Here is a 22,033-nt window from a genome sequence, read left to right as displayed (position 1 = left end):
TTTGACGTCTCTATGATAGGCAATATTACCCGGACAAACGTCTATGATGTGTAATATCCGGTCTGACGTCTCTGATAGGTAATATTACCCGGACAAACGTCTATGATACCTAATATCCGGTCTGACGTCTCTGATAGGTAATATTACCCGGACAAACGTCTATGATGTGTAATATGCGGTCTGACGTCTCTGATAGGTAATATTACCCGGACAAACGTCTATGATGTGTAATATGCGGTCTGACGTCTCTGATAGGTAATATTACCCGGACAAACGTCTATGATGTGTAATATCCGGTCTGACGTCTCTGATAGGTAATATTACCCGGACAAACGTCTATGATACCTAATATCCGGTCTGACGTCTCTGATAGGTAATATTACCCGGACAAACGTCTATGATACCTAATATCCGGTCTGACGTCTCTGATAGGTAATATTACCTGGACAAACGTCTATGATACCTAATATCCGGTCTGACGTCTCTGATAGGTAATATTACCCGGACAAACGTCTATGATGTGTAATATGCGGTCTGACGTCTCTGATAGGTAATATTACCCGGACAAACGTCTATGATGTGTAATATGCGGTCTGACGTCTCTGATAGGTAATATTACCCGGACAAACGTCTATGATGTGTAATATCCGGTCTGACGTCTCTGATAGGTAATATTACCCGGACAAACGTCTATGATACCTAATATCCGGTCTGACGTCTCTGATAGGTAATATTACCCGGACAAACGTCTATGATACCTAATATCCGGTCTGACGTCTCTGATAGGTAATATTACCTGGACAAACGTCTATGATACCTAATATCCAGTCTGACGTCTCTGATAGGTAATATTACCCGGACAAACGTCTATGATGTGTAATATGCGGTCTGACGTCTCTGATAGGTAATATTACCCGGACAAACGTCTATGATGTGTAATATCCGGTTAGACGTCTCTATGATAGGCAATATTACCCGGACAAACGTTTATGATACCTAATATCCGGTCTGACGTCTCTGATAGGTAATATTACCCGGACAAACGTCTATGATGTGTAATATCCGGTCTGACGTCTCTGATAGGTAATATTACCCGGACAAACGTCTATGATACCTAATATCCGGTCTGACGTCTCTGATAGGTAATATTACCCGGACAAACGTCTATGATGTGTAATATGCGGTCTGACGTCTCTGATAGGTAATATTACCCGGACAAACGTCTATGATGTGTAATATCCGGTTTGACGTCTCTATGATAGGCAATATTACCCGGACAAACGTTTATGATACCTAATATCCGGTCTGACGTCTCTGATAGGCAATATTACCCGGACAAACGTCTATGATGTGTAATATCCGATCTGAAGTCTCTGATAGGCAATGTTACCCGGACAAACGTCTATGATGTGTAATATCCGGTTTGACGTCTCTTTGATAGGCAATATTACCCGGACAAACGTCTATGATACCTAATATCCGGTCTGACGTCTCTGATAGGTAATATTACCCGGACAAACGTCTATGATGTGTAATATCCGGTTTGACGTCTCTATGATAGGCAATATTACCCGGACAAACGTCTATGATACCTAATATCCGGTCTGACGTCTCTGATAGGTAATATTACCCGGACAAACGTCTATGATGTGTAATATCCAGTCTGACGTCTCTGATAGGTAATATTACCCGGACAAACGTCTATGATGTGTAATATCCAGTCTGACGTCTCTGATAGGTAATATTACCCGGACAAACGTCTATGATACCTAATATCCGGTCTGACGTCTCTGATAGGTAATATTACCCGGACAAACGTCTATGATGTGTAATATGCGGTCTGACGTCTCTGATAGGTAATATTACCCGGACAAACGTCTATGATGTGTAATATCCGGTCTGACGTCTCTGATAGGTAATATTACCCGGACAAACGTCTATGATGTGTAATATTCGGTCTGACGTCTCTGATAGGTAATATTACCCGGACAAACGTCTATGATGTGTAATATGCGGTCTGACGTCTCTGATAGGTAATATTACCCGGACAAACGTCTATGATGTGTAATATCCGGTCTGACGTCTCTGATAGGTAATATTACCCGGACAAACGTCTATGATGTGTAATATCCGGTTTGACGTCTCTATGATAGGCAATATTACCCGGACAAACGTTTATGATACCTAATATCCGGTCTGACGTCTCTGATAGGTAATATTACCCGGACAAACGTCTATGATGTGTAATATGCGGTCTGACGTCTCTGATAGGTAATATTACCCGGACAAACGTCTATGATGTGTAATATGCGGTCTGACGTCTCTGATAGGTAATATTACCCGGACAAACGTCTATGATGTGTAATATCCGGTCTGACGTCTCTGATAGGTAATATTACCCGGACAATCGTCTATGATGTGTAATATCCGGTTTGACGTCTCTATGATAGGCAATATTACCCGGACAAACGTTTATGTTACCTAATATCCGGTCTGACGTCTCTGATAGGTAATATTACCCGGACAAACGTCTATGATGTGTAATATCCGGTCTGACGTCTCTATGATAGGCAATATTACCCGGACAAACGTCTATGATATCTAATATCCGGTCTGACGTCTCTGATAGGTAATATTACCCGGACAAACGTCTATGATGTGTAATATCTGGTCTGACGTCTCTGATAGGTAATATTACCCGGACAAACGTCTATGATGTGTAATATGCGGTCTGACGTCTCTGATAGGTAATATTACCCGGACAAACGTCTATGATACCTAATATCCGGTCTGACGTCTCTGATAGGTAATATTACCCGGACAAACGTCTATGATGTGTAATACCCAGTCTGACTTCTCTGATAGGCAATGTTACCCGGACAAACGTCTATGATGTGTAATACCCAGTCTGACTTCTCTGATAGGCAATGTTACCCTGACAAACGTATATATGTGTAATATCCGGTCTGACTTGATTGGTTACATTACCTGAAGAAAACATCTCTGATTGGTAATATCTGGCCTGACACCTCTGATTGGTGATATAATCTGGCTCGATGTCTTTGATATTTTGTATTATTACCTGGTGTGACGTCTTTGATTGGAAAATATTACCTTTGCTAACGTCTCTGATAGGTAATATTATCCTGTCTGATGAAATTGACTGGGAACATCACCTGGTCTGACGTCTATGTTTGATAATATTTCATGGGTATTTAACTAGTATCCAGGAAAATAAAATAAAAATAATACCCAAAACATGCACAAAACGCTGATAAGAAAGGTTGTGTCTGGAACGAAATAATATGAAATAGACAAATCAATAGCCAACAAAGAAGATGGTTGAATAATCTATGGATATGGTGGTTCTTTTATTTCCAAATAAAATAAATTTTCTTACAAAGATAGTCGCATACATAATATTTGCGTTAATTCATAAAATACACAAAAACTGCAAGTCAATTGAAAAATAATAACACGTTGGGGATGAGCGCGTACCTTGTGTGTATGGTATCGAAAGTAAGTTTCAAAGTACGACGTTCTAAACACTGGTTAATTTTGACGAAGAGAAATTTATTCAGTTTTAAATTCAAACTCAAAGACTGAAGTGATCATAATTATTAACTTGGTGATTTACTGATAATTAATAAAAATATGTTCATATAGAGTATGAGTCTAATAACCGGATACACAGATGGCGTTATTTAGCATAGCAGAATAAAACAGAAAGTCAAACACCTTAAATTGAAAGTTTACAATCCTTTGACTGAGTTAAATCAAACACCAGTGCACTCTATATCTCCTGATGTTGATTTTGTTGATGGTTCTGTACTGCTTGACGGTACAGAAATGAGTGTCAACCAAGCGAATTGCCGTAAAGAACGGCCCAGACTCATTTTATCAGGGAGAGGCTTTTTTGAACGACCACTGCATCGAGTTTATGTGCAGTGTGTTGAGAAAACATGCAACCCCGTAGAGTCCTTCGCTTGGATGAAGTCGGCTGGCATGAAAAGTGAAACAGAAGGTTTTCTGTTTGCTACTCAGGACCAGTCACTTGCCACTCGAAACCGTCAATGTGTGATTTTGCATAAAAATGTAAATATGAAATGTAGATTATGCAATAAATTTAATGAGACTGCCAGTGGATGTCCATCTTTGGCACAAACACAGGATCTTAACCGACACGATGGAGTGGCTCGATCTTTTATTAACGTCTTCGCCATGCTTTTGGCTTTGACACAGAGGTCCATCCATGGTACGACCCAGAATATCTGGAGGGTGTCATGGAAAATTATTAATAAATAATGCTTTGGAATAGGCCCGTACACAGCCTCAGACCTATTCAGGGCAAAAACCTGATCTTGTCCTTCTTGATAAATCCAATGAAATCATAAATATCATTGAATTTTCTGTACCTTTTGACACTAACGTGATTCACACGGATCAGGAAGAATATGGTGAATATGCGGACCTCGCTTACGAAGTGCCACACTTCCCTCCCAAGTTGTCCAACTCCCCATTGTGCTCGGTGCCTTAGGTTTGGTACCTCACATCTGTTGACTGACTTTGGGAGAGTACCCGGGTTTGCTGCCAGAAATACAGCTCTTCTGGCAATCTGGGTAATGCAGAAGGCTGCAGTGTTGGGGAGTCTTCACATTCTCCGAAAAGTTCTCGGTGGATTCGACTGGGCAGCGCTTCCAGGGAGAAGTCCCATTCACGTCTCGGTTGCTTGTAGGGGGTGCAAGGGCCCTGATCTGAACTACTGTAATTGGAACGTACATGAGAGATTTTTAACAGAGAGTCCAATGCCTCCAGCAATAAGTTTTTTTGCGCTTCTGTTTTGGAACACTCCAGCTCGAAGTACAGCTTTAAAACAGGAACAAGTGTCACAGTACTATTTTTTCAAATAAGTGATTTTTAATTTTGAATATAGGTACGGTTCATCTAATACAGGAGTGAGTGAGAGAGTGAGTTGGGTTAACGCCACTTTTAACATTATTCCAGTTATATCACGGCGTGTCAGCTTAATGTTGGAGGAAAGCCCGAAGTGATGCAATGCAGGTCTTAGACGTTTACCACTTCGGTGAAACCAACGAGCACGGGTATGGTGCTGACAAACCTAGAAACATAATCGGCGAACCGGAATTCGAACCGACAATCATAGGTTTCTGGCGTGCCCAAGGGATGCAACTCTGCACAGCGAATTGCGGCGCCTTAGACGACTGGGCCACCCGTGCCCCCTCTAATACAGGAAGGCGGAGGTCATGTTAAACAGTTTCATGCATTGGGAGCATGAAGAAATGTTACAATGGGGGATCGGGCTCAATCTTAATGAATGATACAGAGAGAAGACGGCTCTTGAGTTTGCCTTAAACGAACATTTAAGCATTAAACATGATCTTGACCAGTGGGGTGTGGGTGGTCAAATTCAGAGAAGATTTCTGCACAAACAATGATTATCATACATTGTATCTCACTAAATCTGTTAACATGAAGAGTTAAGGAGACTGCAAACGAAACGTCACAATAAACTATTAAAATTTTACAAATCTGAATACAACAAATGAAACAGGTTGATTATAGCATAACACTCGCCACATCAAGAAAGTTTTGATATACAAACCAAACAAAATACTATCTTACCGAGGCAAGAGAGTTAACTGACTTTAAAAGTCCAGTTTCCACCCTTGCCCAACTAGGCTGGAATTACTGGCCTCGATCGTAGCGCCACCAGTGGCTATTACCAGTTATGCCCCTTCTAAGCCTCTCCATGATAAAACGGATCTTACATCGGGAAATGCATCAAATCACGTGAGCACCTTGATTTTAAACATGAAAAGATTTGGAAAATATCTGCCGACAACGAGTTGGCGGTGCACATGCTTTGCAAATCCTGCAATCGACCGAAATCTGCACGACAGTTTACGAACCGGTTTCGATTTCGGTGCGCGCTTTTGATTAGACTATGCATAGACTCGTTAGTCCAGCCAAAATGTAACTCCATAATACCAGCCTAGTTCGGCAAGGGTGGAAACTGGACTTTTATCGTCAGTTAACTCTCTTGCCTTGGGAAGATGACAAAATACATACTTATCAACTGCAAACAATTCGCAATTTCACTATATTTTATTTTATTTATTATTTTGAAGTATCAAACAGTGTATATAACAACGTACGTTTTACATACTCTCAGATTTGATTTGTATTTGAGAACTATAATATTCAGGCTTCAAATAAAAGTGAGGAAACCCTTTCCATTATCATAAGAAATCTCTACTAAAAGTAGGTTTGTACGCTTAGGTTTGTACAGTTAATAAAGGATTTATGATTCACGCTAAAAAGAAGAATTCTTTCTACGTGCAATGCGTATCATCGTATTTGAAACACCATTTCATATACAGTGCATCTAAATAAGAGCGACAATTTCCTTGATCATAAAACATACCTGTCAAAAGCAGAATCTATTGTTCGATTCCGATTACATCATGAGCATGTGCTTATGAATAACTATCAAAAAGCGATAGTACAAGGTGTTCGCGAAAAGGCGTGCGTATCCTGCCCCACCGGTGGCACTTGTCACAAACACAAACATACAGAAACACAAACACAATACCTAGGCTAATATCTTTCACGTCTTCATCACGGGAAACAACTATCCATGTAAAGTATACATTTAGTGGAGACGCTGTATAAACGTACCGACAACGTACCGATCAAAAGCTCATGGCAATAGTTCATCAAGTTAGATATTTACACATGCATGTGTTTGCTAAGAAATCATTTTTTTCTATTAACTACAACATCAGTCCTGAGAAACGACCATGGAAACAATTTGGTAAATGAAGAAATAATAGATGAATGTATAAATGGTTGAAGACGATAAGTTTCTTCATTATGTCACGTTCTTTTCTCTTGGAAAATGTAGCCCTGTTAGATTCAGAAATTAAACCTCTTACTTTACTAATTTAGCACTTCTTAGAAAACCACAATTTTACTTAAAAGCATATTTTATTGTCAAATAAATCGCTGACGTGCTGGGTAGGTTCTAAATGATGTGAAACGTTTCTTTATGCGAACTTAAGGGACAAATTATTACACTTTATAACCATCTACAAATTACAACAATACATGTGGAATGAAAACCGTCGATTCTCAAAATCAAATATTATGACATTTCTAGGAATGTAAACAAATCGATTCACGAGATGTACATATTGTAGACTGACATAAAAGTAGATTAAAAAAAGGTCAACAAAGGTCATACTGTTTGACGATGGTTTGACGATCCTTGTGAAATATTTCTACACAATCAATTATTCTAATCTACTTTATCCAAACAAAGTAAATTTACATCATATACATTTATAACATCTGAACTTACATCTGAATACTAGTACATACAACACGTAAATCTGAATACAATAAATGAAATACATACGTTTGAAAAACAAAACACTGATTACATCAAGAAGGCTACATACAAATCCGTTCAAACAGATATTACAACTCAGGAAAGTGTTTCTTTATATTCACAAAAAGTATCTCAGACAAGTGGAATTAATACCATGTGTATTCTCAAAATCTCCAAGGATCTGCTGGAAGCTTTGCAATCTCCAATCTCATTAAAATCAAATCTTAGTTCTCACTACCGCTAGACAAAGATCTGAGGACATCCCATTACAGGTCACGTCAGACCGACCTTGCGCGAACTTTGACCGACCAATGGAATGACCAGTCAGAAGGCAGCTTTCTCCAGCTTTACGGCACTAATTTTAAGTTGGCGACTACGCTTCGAAACATATTTTGACAAATTCTCCATTACAAATTTGAAGCCTGAACAAAAGAACATTCTGGAATGGCTAATAGCTAGCCTTGATTGTATGGATTCGGTCGTTTAACCCGTAACTATCGTTCGGAATACCCTGTGTTAAAGTGTTCGTGTTTGCATGAATAGAAATCACACTCCGACTGTCACTTTCATAATCTGGTAAGTGACGCCCTGATTGGTCGGATGAAAGGTCGTTCTGACGTGACCCCAAATGGGATGTCTTCAGATCTTTGTTTAGCGGTAGCGGGAACTAAGGTCTGATTTTAATGAGATTGTGCAATCTCAGAAAAGAACAAAGTAAATTTACATCATGTGCATTTACAACATCTGAACTTACATCTGAATACTAGTACATACAACACGTAAATCTGAATACAATAAATGAAATACATATGTTTGAAAAACAAAACACTGATAACATCAAGAAGGCTACATACAAATCCGTTCAAACAGAGATATTACAACTCAGGAAAGTGTTTTTTTATATTCACAAAAAGTATCTCAGACAAGTGGAATTGATACCATGTGTATTCTCAAAAGCTCCAAGGATCTGCTGGAAGCTTTGCAATCTCAGATAAGAACAAAGATCAATTCTGTCGAAACATTTGATGTTTAACTTCTTACACCACTATCCCACACAAATAACATGAGAAAAACTTCTTTCCTTGATCTACGAGCCATTCATCACAAAATGGTTCATGGCACTTTGTACAAAATGAAAGGAAATGTCATTTGAAGCATACTTTCATTTATGATAATTGTTCTGAATCATAATGTCATTAATGCGGACCGAAAGTTGTTCTGGTGTTATTTATACGAGGGAGATATCAATTGTATTTTTTCAGACAATGTTCAGGAACAGTATTCAATCACTAAATATATTATAATAGCATTCAGCTTTAGCTATGTACACATTCTGTCCAGTGAAGTTCACAGGTCCCTTCCTAATTGTACAGTGCATATGCTATACAGCTAGTACCAATACAATATTATATTCTGCCACAACATTCTTAATGTTAGTGTTCGTGGAGGAACCACTATCTTGTGGTGTTGGGCAATGACATCTTGGGTCATTGTCCTTATTTCTCAAAGTCGATTCTCCTGAGCTCTCTATGCTCTACCATGGCCAATTGAAGCACTTCAGCGATATCATTGCGTTTGATTTCCTGCAGAGCATATAACAATTGGGTTAACAGTTCATCGTGACTCTTTTGACTGCTGTTTTTCCACTTACAGAGAAGCTGAAATCGAGGGTCAGAGTTGGTGTGTTCCGCCTTCTCGGATATGTCGCGTACACTGTCATTCGACAACCCCAGTTCTATACCAACTTTCATCCATGTTGACCAAGGCAGGGATTCAGACAAAGCTGACAGGCTCTTCTCTGTCAAAACAGGGATTCCTGTAAACAGAATATGTTAAAGAATAATAGGTAATTGGTTTTATAGGTATTACACAAACTAAATTATCTAAAACTTTATACGACTTTTAATTCATTAACTGGGACAACTGCAAAAAAGTAGGGGATAATTTGCTTTGAGGTGAAGCTATAGGACAATACACCAATATCTGACAATGGCAATATCATTGAAGAAATCAAACTTCAAAACACTGCAAGACTCTGTTGTGAGCAGACGCTTGTTTTCTTGGAACCAAACGCTCTGAGACACTTAATAAAACTCATTTGATCATAAAGGAAGCAACAGCATTGATCATGCGACGTTTGCCAAGTGCTGAACATTTACTTAAAATCGACATGTAGTAGTTGGGGCACACGTTTGAATATTGTTGCCCAAACGCTGCATGTTCTCAATTTGTCATCAGCGGATTGTGGGCACAAACACATAACGCCGATGATCGACGCCACTCTGAACGCCCAAGGGCAACAACTCCAGCCCAGGACAGATAAGTCAGAACGATGGCTTTTAGAAATCGGTTGCAAACTGCCACTCAGATAAGTGAGTGAGTGATTGAGGTAATACTTTACGTCACATCGGCAATATTTCAGCCATATCGTGACGAGAAATTAGACATGAAATATACATATATTTAAACTTTATAAAAATCTGTCATCAAAGGACAGTATGAGAACTAGAATATCACAGATAAGATTTAAAACTAGTTGCAGAACATTTAAAAGCATTAAGTATAAAGGAACAACACAATATAAAAATGGGCTAGAGATCGTCAGTAACTAAAGGGAGATCACCACACCAGGGACCATGGGGACTTACAGTGCCTTTGCTTCCTGCATGGACCCCGGCAGGATTTACACCATCCCTTCAGTCGCTGGCGATTATATGCAAGTTTAGCCATTGGATAAAACTAACAAATATACTACGATTTAAAAGTCTGGTATGCATAAAAATACTACGAATGGTTGGGGACTTACATACCCTCTTAGGGGGACAATAATTTTACGCTACTTCAACCCGCCTCGAGGGTACAGCCACTCACAATCTAAGTTATTAATTAGCACTACCAATTTATAAAATAATACATTAAGCACATCAAAATTTATGGACAAGTTCTATTTCTTTTAAAAAACATAATATTAAACGAGAATTAACATCATTAAAAAGGTCCTTAATTGTTTTTACATTGAAATATTTATCCCTTGTGATGGAAAAATCAACACAGTCAAGCAGGACATGCTTGACTGTGATTCTTTCATCACTAGGGATACAAAACGGAGGATCCCCACCTTTTAGTAAATATTCATGAGTATATCTGCTGTGGCCAATACGACATCGTCGCATAATGACCTCTTCAAATCCGATATTTGGTTTAATTTCATGTAATTTATTGATACCTACTTGGGCGTCCCACTTCTGTTGCATAAGATCTCGGATGTGGGATCGAATCATGGGTTTAAAATCAGTGTATGGGATCAGAAGTGGTGTCACAGATTTGTTGAGCGCTGCTTTAGCAGCAGCATCGGCCATGTGTTACCTTTGATACCAACATGGCTTGGTAACCAACAAAAGACGATGTCATTTTGGCCAGTAGCAAGATCATTAAATAACTCAAGAATTTGGATTAAAAGTGGATGTTTTGAAGACATATTTTTAATTGCCTGAAGGCATGAAAGAGAATCTGAAAACAGTATGAATTGGTTATGTTTAGATTGATTACCGATATATTTAAGTGCTGTAAAAATGGCGTTTGCTTCTGCAGTGAATATTGAACTGTTATCAGGTAAACGTGAAGAGATTTTTCTGGATCCAATGACAGTGGCACTAGCAACTGCGCCACCATCCTTGGATCCATCTGTAAATATAGATTTATAAGTGTCATAATTGTTTCTTAGTTGATGGTATTCTTGTTGGTATATTAATTGGTTAGTATCGGATTTCTTAAGTTTGGTTAATGTCAGGTCTACCTCTGACTTTACCATTTGCCAAGGAGGAGATGAGAAAAGTTGAGTAGGAGCTATATCTTGGAGTTTAATATTTGAAGCTGATATTGCAGATTTTATTCTAATTCCGAGTGGTGGATTGATTGCTGATTTCTTATTGTAAAGATCTTCGTAGAGAGGATGGAATATACATTCAAAAGCTGGATTTGACGGATTAGAATATAATTTAGTGATGTATTGTAGAGATAATTTTAGTCAGCGTTGTTTAAGAGAAGGCTCATCTGCTTCTATATAGAGACTGTGAATGGGAGACGTTCTGAAGGCTCCAAGGCAAAGCCTCAGACCCTGATGATGTATCGTATCTAGTTTTTGTAAGTTACTTTTGCAGGCTCCACCATAGATGATGGAGCCATAATCAAGTTTTGAACGGATCAGTGACCTGTATAAGTGTAAGAGGGTTGTTTGATCCCCTCCCCACTTTGAATTGGAAACAACTTTCAAGAGATCGAGTGCCTTCAGGCATTTAGCTTTTAGGTATTTTATATGTGGAAGGAAAGTTAAGTGGTTATCAAAAATAAGTCCCAAGAACTTGGCCTCCTTAACAACTTTGATAGGAGTGCCATTCAGAAATAGTTCAGGGTCCTTATGTGGCTTATATTTTCTGCAGAAATGTATACAATTAGTTTTTGATTTGGAAAATTTAAACCCGTTTTCTAAACACCACTTGTGAATTTTATTAAGACATAATTGTAATTGCCTTTCTATTGTGCGCATATTTTTACCACGACAAGATAGATTAAAATCATCCACATCCACTGTTAATTTATATACTGAATAAAGTGACAGACAAAATACTGCCTTGTGGGACACCCTGATCCTGATTATAATGATCAGACAGGGTTGTACCCACTCGGACTTGAAATTGCCTGTCTGTTAAAAACTGGGATATAAAATGAGGCAGACGGCCTCTTAATCCAAAATCATGAAGATCTTTTAAAATACCATGTTTCCATGTTGTATCGTAAGCTTTTTCTAAATCGAAAAAGATTGATACAGCATGTTGTCTATTTACAATGGAATTTTTAATGAACGATTCTAAACGCACTAAATGATCGATAGTACTTCTGTTTTTCCGGAAACCACATTGTATATTGGTAAGAAGATTATTTGTTTCGAAGTACCACACTAATCGATTATTTACGATGCGTTCCATCGTTTTACAAACACAGCTAGTTAAAGAGATAGGTCGGTAATTTGATGGATCAGAATGATCCCGCCCAGGTTTGGGTATTGGTATAACAATGGCATTATGCCATGAAGGTGGAAACGTCCCTGATGTCCAAATGTCATCGAATATAGTCAACAAAGTTTCAAGGCATAATTCGGGGAAGTGTTTCAGTAGCTGATAATGAATATTATCAGCGCCTGCTGCTGTATCATGAGCTTGCCCTAAGGCAGTATATAGCTCATGTAGTGAAAATACCTCATTGTAATCTTCACCATTATCAGATGTAAAATTTACTTTTTTCTTTTCCTGTTGGAGCTGATATTTTTGAAATTCAGGAGCGTAATTAGATGAAGAAGAATGTTGAGATAACGTTTTCCCAAGTCTATTGGCAATATCAGATTTAGTCGTTAGCAAAGTATCGCCATCCTTTAGATGGTTTACTGTAGAATTTGATCCCTTGCCTTTGATCTTTTTGATCATGTTCCATACCTTGGACATAGGGGTACGAGAGTTAATTTTTGAGACATAATTCTGCCAGGATTGACGTTTATTTTGTTTGAATGGACGTCTCGCCTTAGAATTTGAAATTTTGACGATGTTCAAGTTATGGACAGTAGGATGTTTACGGAAGTATTTCTCCGCCTTCTTACGACATTTCCTAGCGTGTTTGCAAGTGTCATCAAACCACGGTTATTGATCAAACCACTTAGGTATTGATTCATCAGCAATTTCATTCAGTAGATCTGAGAACAACTGAATCGGGTCAGTAACATTCTGAAAAGATGTAGGTTGTAATTTATCTTTGCATAAAGATTGAAATAAAAGCCAATCAGCCTTCACAAAATTCCATCGAGGTGAAGGTGGATCATCAGTGGGATGAATGGGTTTAAGCACCGTGGGGAAATGGTCACTCCCACATTGGTCATCATGGACGGACCATGAGAATTCATTCAACAAAACTGAATCCGTCAAAGACAGATCTAATGATGAATACGTACCAGTTGCAGGGTGTGAGTAGGTGTCCGAGTCATCGTTAAAGATGCGGAGGTCATTATCAGAAACAAAATCCTCGATGACTTTACCCTTTTGATTAATGATAGAACCTCCCCATAAAGGATTATGCCCATTTAGATCACCCATGATGAGACAGGGCTTTGGGAGCTGGTCGTACAGTTTTTGGAGATCATTATACTGAAGATTTGAGGATGGAGGAATGTATAAGGAGCAAAGTGTGAAGGCAATATGCAGTGTTAGTCTAACTGCAACAGCTTGCATATTCGTGTCAAGCGGAACAGGACTGTGAACAACGCCCCGCCGCACCAAAATAGAAGCTCCTCCAGTAGCTTTATCTCCCGGAGGAGAGAAGGAATGATACGAACTATACTGCCTTAAATCAAATTTGTCGGTTGTTTTAAGGTACGTTTCTTGTAAAGAAATTGCTGATGGACAAATATCCGTTGATAATAATTGCAGTTCGTTAAAATTGTGCCTAAGTCCTCGGCAATTCCATTGAATTAGATTTGAATGATTCATGGTGGTTCTACCGGAGATTGTTCACGTAAACGTGAAGAGGAGTGACAACTGTTGTGGTGTGAAGATGGGGTGACATCCATCTCAAGAGGCTCAAAGAAATTATCTGTAGATGTGTCAGTGAGAGTGGGGATCTTAGTTGTGATTTTTCTGTTTTGTTTTTTCTTTTGTTTTTTTGCCATTTCAGTTGATGGTTTGTTGGTAGCTGGTATATCAGGAGTGGGTGAAGATGGGGCCACAACCTGAGTCACAATCATAGAATCTGGAGACATTTCACCAGGGCTGACAGAATGAGTTGTTTGACTGTCACATGATGTAGTCATAGGCAGCGGGTGTTCAGAATGTGTCTACGTCAAGTCCGTCTTACATTCTATAGGTCTACTGGTTGAAGGGCGAGAGACAACAGCAGCAGCATAAGATTGTTTGGATGAAGGTGTCCGGCTATCATAGAGTTTTTTGGCATCAAAGTAACTGATGTTGTTTTGACATTTAATTGTCAAAATGTCTTTTTCACGTGTCCGAAAAGGGCAGGATTTAGATGATGCTACATGTTGACCCTTACAATTTGTACAATTCAGGTCTGCTGTACAGCCTGAACCATCATGATTTCCACCACAACAGTGGCAAACAGTCGGACGATCACATGATTTGCAGCCGTGCCCAAACTTCTGACATTTGTAACACCGGAGCGGATTGGGGATATACACCTCCACTCCGATGTTAAAATAGCCTGCCTTAATAGATTGAGGAATTGTTGGAAGAGAAAAGAAGAACAAATAAGTATTGGTTGGAACGAAATTTTCACCATCTTTTCTATTGAAACGTTTCACTGATGTGACATTCTGTGTTTTAAGTTCTTCCAAAATGTCATCTTCTGACATTTCTGCCAGGCAACGAGCTCTGTCGCGGATGATCCCCCGACTCGAATTCAACGTTCTTTGTTCGGAAACAACAACTTCTGTGTTTGCAAAGCTAGTACAATTTAAAAGATTAATAGCCTGCTGTCTCCGTGCACAGTCCACCAAAAGAGAGCCGCTCCGGAGCCGTGAAACATTCTTCACCTCACCACAGATACCTTCAATGGCTTTAGATAGGCAAAGGGATTGATTTTCAAAGGTAGTTGATTTCGTGATTCCACAAGATAAACCGAGCCCAAGAATTTGAAGTTTGTGAAATAGAAGCATCATCGTGAGATGAGAAAATCTCAGCTTCCAGACGTCTCTTCTTGTCAGTGCGGTTTGAACCAGAATGATTATGAGCCATGATGAAAGTAATTTATTCAGCACCCCTGCTCCCCATCCACCATGGAGTGCTACAAAGAGCGATGTTTTCCTGCACCGGATCTCCAACATGCAAACATCAGGGATACAGAGGTGTTATACTCCAGTAAAAACAACATGAATAGCTGTATTTGTCTAACAAATAAAATGCCAGGCTGGTTCGGCCCATGACAAGAAATTGAAGACATACAGAACTCAGAGGTCGAAAGTACCAGATTGGCCCATGAGCCACCGCCTCCTGGCGTAAGACTCTAGGCAAATTATTCAATCCAAAATTGAGAATACACACAAGTTATGGACGGCCAAGGCCAAAATATACATTAAAAGACAACACAGATGTTCATATACAATATTACGCAAAGAGCCTGGCCTGACCAGCCGATTGATAAGACCGGGCCCATCTTACCACCCGTCTAGGCGAAGTAAGGGTTGAAGTAGTGTGTTGGGCAAAGGAACACAGTTCCAGGAACCAGTGCCCTCAACTACCAGACTCCCGTCCTCCGCAACACAGGGACGCAACCCACGGCAAACAGGTTGCCCACTTTGATCGCCTCATATTCGTGTACGTCAACGTCAACGTCAACGTCAAAATGAATTCTCAATGAACTCGGCGTTGCTCTAACTGATGAGTTGAACAACACGAGTCAAGCTGGGATATTCGTCTAATTCTTAGTGGTTATACTCGATATCGGATATTTAGTCGTTGGCTGCAAAATGCAAATTTCGAATTTGACTCAGGACCTCTTTAACGACCTAGTGCGCCGCCATATCATTTCCATTTGCCAATACCATATAGATCAGAAGATACGTCTTGATGATTCCCTCCTGTTTTGCATAGTATACATTTTATGATCAAACCATAATCATGCACGTGTGTGATTGTATATTACTAAACACTGCACACTGCAATATTCCACAAGCTATATGGCCATGGCCTGTACATAATCGTGTCTGGACCAGAACAAAACAGTGATTGATACTATGAGCATTGCGTCTGACCATCCGATCAATATTTCCGCCTCTTAAACTAAGACAAAACAAACACACAGAAACAACAACAAACTCACACAAACGCATGCACACACATACGCACACGCATGCACACACACACACACACACACACACACACACACACACACATTGTTTAAAGTGGATAAATCAAAGTTATATTTTTTAATGACGACCATCCAGGATATAATAGAACCTCAGTCCTTTGATAAATGAACCGTATACTTGAACATACCTGAAACCTTGAGCTCTTTCTTTGGAATTTGCTTTTGTAGAGGAGCTGTTTTCAACTTATCCAGAGAGAAGTATGCATGGTGTGTGTCTTTGGGCAACCTGTACCTCACAATGCTTATTGCTCCAGGATCTTTGGAAACGACTGGTATCATTACCTTATTCGTCCGAGCTATTGAGTTGAATTTCAGATAGTTTGCCTTTATCTCTTTGTCTAAAGATTTCAAATTTCCTTCAATGGAAACGTTGATCTTCGTTTTTGTTTTCATTTCAAAATCTTTGGATCTAGTCCTCTTAATCTCCACCATGTCATCATTCTGAAAATGCATTTTTTTAACACTGTCTATTTTGTATACATCCACACAGTCGAACATTAGATGGTGCATCTTGAGTTCCCGGTCAAAGAAGTGGAAAGTGAGGATGCTGCAGATACTCATTTGCCCAGTCACAAAGTTAGCTTCAGTTTGGATAGATGATTTCTTCGCACCTTTTTCAACTAAACCGCTACCATATCTGTAAGAGAGTAACTGTTACATTACACTATTCACGGTAAAACAGAAAAAAGCAAATTCTATATAAAGCATAATTATATATAATATATATAGCTTGATATATGAAAAGTGTGATAAGGATATTCATTGATTTTTTACATGAATGAAAGATTATAATAACAAGCCTGATGAGTGGTAAATGGAAGACGGGTATTCCACACCAATGAACTTATCTTGAACTCCCCCTTCCGATGTTTCATTATCATACGTTTGTGTCTATCCTTTTTGTGGTAACTAGATGATATATATGACACTTATTAGGGCGTAGGCAGTAGGGATGATTATAAAAAGCGACAGAACCCTTTCCATACTCATACGAGTCTTATGGACTGTACGATTCCGACTATATGATGAGCATGTGTTAAAGATTCACTATCCAATAGTGATGATACCATGTGCTCGCTAAACGCTGAGCATATCCTGCGTGGCACCCATCACAAACACATGCAAAGGCAAGTCAATTGTTCACCTAAAAACACGGGAACATATAGTACAAATAAAAATAGAGAATTGAATCGAACATAATTTTTGTCACTGATGCGTCAAATTTGGACATGTCCTCTTCATGTCTACCATACACTTTTTGAAAGCTTTACTGAGGCCTTGAATGTTGTAACCTTCATCAAAAAACTTCTGAACAAGAGTCGTATAATGCGCTTTGAAATCTTGGTAGAAAGACAATGCTCGGTTGTACCTCAAATGTTGGTAAATGCAAACACTAAAGAATGGAGCTGCTGGAATATTGCTCGACATAAAGGGAAAGTTGAAGCCAACCCTTCGTCATACAGACTTGTGGAAGGTGTTTTGCCTCTCTGAATCTGTATGCATAGAATAATAAGTACAAGTAATAATACGGAATCTCTTCTAAACGTTTTCAATTGTACGATTCCGACTAATCATGGACATCTGTTTACGAATTACTGGGCATGACGAGCCAAGGCTAAACACACTCAATTACCCCCATCGCACCTACCTGAAAATATAACACATATCATCACCACATGTCAACTCGTCTACATACCTGTCAACTCGTCTAAGCACGTAAATAAAACCGACAACATTATTTCCTTAATCTTTAGAAATCCTCGCTAAAAGCCCCAATGGTAGGGCACAATCGGAAATATTTTAGATGATCTTTTTGAAGCACGAAACAGGTCATTTGAGAGAAAAAATTTCTCGTTGTAAGCAATATTAGTTTATAGTAATAGCCATAAGATAATAATAATGAATGAATTGGAAACACATTATAACTGGTAGTGGAGTATGAGTGTAGATGCTATGACCGCCAACGAATTTGAAGGACGAATAAGGTGAGACGAGGAATACTGCGTTTGATTCTGCTAATGGAGATTTGAGCGTGTCTGTCTCACTCCCATTGCACCGCCTGGCCCCAATTGGATTAATTTTTGGTAGTTAAGGAGGAACTTCTCTAACTTGTTTATTCATAATTTATTGTGCTGTATGATTTGACATGGGCCTATTTAAACACAGATTTTAGACAATACGTAGGCATGCAATTACGAAAGGTAGGTTTGCGATGCTTTCGTAACCATTTATGTTTAGAAATAATATGTGACAATAAGGTAAATCGGTCCTAAAAATCAGCAATAAAAAATGTTAGAAAAAGGTCACGAAATCCTAAACTGTCGTGTTATAACAGAATATCGAGTAATGGTTTCACCAAGCAATGTCATACAGCCTATGATTGCAACCTTAGCAATATGATCGGCACACCGAATCTGTCATGACGTCTCTGGATGACATTGGCTCCACGTTCATTTCGACGTTGCTAGACTCCGACCACTTCAAGGAAGTGCAAAGTGAATTGGGACTTATCTGAAAACATGACACGTGACCAGCCACGATGACTCCAGTTTCAAACTTCTGCGCACCCTTGACGTCTGTTGGCAATATGATGATTTGTAAGGGGCGGCACAACATGTGGCAGTCGAGCATGGAGAAGAGCTGCATGTTGAGGATTTCTAATCGTCTGACCCGTAACTCCAGTTGCCTGATGAAAGTTTGCACAATTTTCCTGTACTCTTGTGGTTGATCTGGGACGTGCACAGGATCGATCCTTAACATTCTGGGTTTGTTGGTATCTGTTCCATAGTCTGCTTATCACAGACTCAAACATTGAACGAACTGGCCTCTGCACACTGACTTCTGCCAGTTTCCATCATGCCAATAGCAGGTTGTCGATCTGGGTGTTGCTGACGCCGCATCGCTAGTGCACACACAAACACTCAATGCAATCAAGTAAATCACAATTCTATGACAAGTAGAAGTAATAAGATTGACAAAAATAATGGTCCACATTGATTAATCGACCTTCCTTGAAATTGTCAAAATCAGGAATGACACCCAAAGACGTGTGTGGCGCTACTGCATGCGATGTGTTTTGGTGTTATGTTTTACAGACGTGAACGAAGATGTTTGTCATCAACACTGATCTTTGTTCTAATACTTGGTATTAACATTTCTTGCACACCTGTGGGTGAGAAACCCATTTGAGAAAACTGGCATCAAACATGTGTGAGATCGAATTCCAGGCACGTGATTGGCTACTCCATGGTGATGACCTGAGGTCAGATTATGACGGTCTACTTTCCTGATTGTAATTCATTGATAAATTGCTCGTGCTTCATTCGAATGTTCCCCTACGTCTGTGCTGAACGTTATGGATTTTTAGTGTGTAAACCCCATGATGCAACATAGACATATATGTCCCTCCGGCTCTTCAACCCTCGCTTCGAAGTCAAATAAAATTCAAAATAAACTACGCACACTTATACACTTCAGTGTTTAGAATTCTGTGGGAAATTCCCTCTTCTGTGTTATCATTCACTGTCAATTCAGGCAAAGAAAAATTACTGAAAGTGACCTATATAAATTCAGTACATCGTAAATCTCGCCATTTTGACACATTACTAAATCCCAATTCACGGCGTTATTTACTCTGTGTTTAAAAAAAATCTATATATCGGATATTTACGCAATGCAATGAATTTTAAAAATAGCATATTAGTGATCATGGGTATCTGTTTGTCATTTAATAACTAATGATAATTTTGAAACGTCGCCTAAAATTGTTTAGAATGTTTTGGAAAATACGCAAACACCATCACCAAAGTGTACGTTCGGCCATGTTGGAAAAAGTGCAGCGGCATAGCCTCCATATCTGAAAGTTTTGTGCATTTTGTGATACAAGCACCAAATTTGGCACACAGTTACTTTAGTATGTCGCAAACATTTCTTGATATGCATATCCAGAAATGTTTGCAACATACTAAAGTAACTGTGTGCCAAATTTGGTGCTTGTATCACAAAAGGCACAATTAGCTTGCTATGCTGCTGCACTAATAGTGTTTTCAAAATCACGTTGCACCTGCCGATTATTATTGAGAGTCCCGTATTAGATCACATAAATTTCAAACTTGGTCGCGATACATGTCATCCCTGAATTAAACATACATTTCAATCTCAATAAAATCAGATCTTAGTTCTCGCTGTCACTTAAACAAAGATTTGAGGACATCCCCTTTTGGGTCTTGTCAGACCGACTTTGCGCGAATTTTGACTGACCAATGGAAGGACTGACAAGAAGCCGACATTAGCCAATCAGAAGTCAGCTTTCTCGTGCTTTACGGCACTGATTTCAAATTGGCAACTACAAATTCAACATTCAAACATATTTTGACAAATTCTCGACTAAAAATTTGAAACCTGAACAATAGAACATTCTGGAATGGCAAATATATGGTTTAGATTGTATTGATTCAGTCGTTAAACCCATAACTATTGTTTGGAATACCCCGTGTTAAAGTTTTCGAGATTAGAAATCACATTCCAACTGTCACTTTTATGATCTGGTAAGCAACGCTCTGATTGGTCGGATGAAAGGTCGTTCTGACATGACCCCTCATGGGATGTCCTCAGATCTTTGTTTAGCGGTAGCGACAACCAAGATCTGATTTTAATGAGATTGCATACATTTTAGAATCAAATGAGAAATACAAATTACGAAATAATTAAGTGTGGAAACGAACACTATGCTCGGAAAACTGTACTTGTTGAAACGTAAACAAAGTAAAATTCACATTTCACCGCATAAAACTCCGTAGATGTGATAGTACCGTCTTTATCTGCTCCATGCTAAAAATAGGCCTAGGCCAAGTTCAAAGGTTACAATCTCGTGAAAGCTAATTACCAATAAGCCTTCTTCATCATGTCCTCGACCCATGAAGATCCGGGGTAGAATAGGTCTTCAGCAACCAATGCTTGCCGTAAAAGGCGACTATGCTTGTCCCAATTGCGTGGATCGATGTTCATGATGTAAATCACTGGATTGTCTTTTTCAGACTCGATTATTTACAGACCCCCGTCATATAGATGGACTATTGTTGATTGAGGCGTAAAACAACAATCTCATTAAAATCAGACCTCAGTTCTCGCTACCGCTAAACAGACCTCAACAACTTTAACTCCGAACGATAGTTGCTAGTTTAACGACTAAATCCTTACAACCTAGACTATCTATTAGCCATTCCAGAATGATCTTTTGTTCAGGTTTCAAACTTGTAATCGAGAATTTTTCAAAATATGTTTCGAAGCGTAGTCGCCAATATGAAATTTGTGCCGTAAGGCACGAGAAAGCTGCATTCTGATTGGTCACTCCATTGGTTGGTCAAAGTTCGCGGAAGGTCGGTCTGACTTGACCTGTAATGGGATGTCCTCAGATCTTTGTTCAGCAAAAGAGAGAACTAAGATCTGATTTTAATGATATTGATAAAACAAGCCAAACAATCATCATGGCCTCGTGCTAATCACACGTACGTATCTTGCTGGAGATATTTTGTGAGTATATAAAGGTAAATATGAGTAGTACACCATCTTATATCCCCAAACAACCTTCCAAAGGTTCAAGGGATCATGACAAACCTCCGGAAAGTGGAGCAGTCAGTCAAGTGTCGTACTTAGCAGGGTGGTAGTAGTACAAGCGAGAAGGATCACTTGCCTAAA

At 39.1% G+C, this 22,033-nt stretch overlaps 1 protein-coding gene across 2 annotated transcripts in view; it reads right to left on the bottom strand.

Annotated features, from left to right (window-relative positions):
• Nucleotides 1–8,030: 8,030 nt before the first annotated feature.
• The window catches only part of LOC124137862, a 58,049-nt gene continuing 44,046 nt past the window's right edge, over nt 8,031–22,033 (bottom strand). For both annotated transcript variants that reach the window (XM_048385365.1, XM_048385366.1), the window contains exons 12-13: nt 16,465–16,973; nt 8,031–9,227 (exon numbers count right to left, since the gene is read on the bottom strand). In XM_048385365.1, the coding sequence (XP_048241322.1) occupies nt 8,908–9,227; nt 16,465–16,973 (829 nt within the window). In that variant the 3' untranslated portion in view covers nt 8,031–8,907. The remainder of the gene's footprint in view (nt 9,228–16,464; nt 16,974–22,033) is intronic.

The sequence above is a fragment of the Haliotis rufescens genome, unplaced genomic scaffold (genome assembly GCF_023055435.1).
Source record: "Haliotis rufescens isolate VD_foot unplaced genomic scaffold, xgHalRufe1.0.p SCAF_57, whole genome shotgun sequence".
Taxonomy (NCBI): domain Eukaryota; kingdom Metazoa; phylum Mollusca; class Gastropoda; order Lepetellida; family Haliotidae; genus Haliotis; species Haliotis rufescens.
Note: the sequence above shows the minus strand (reverse complement) of the source record. Positions and strands in the feature narration are given on the sequence as shown.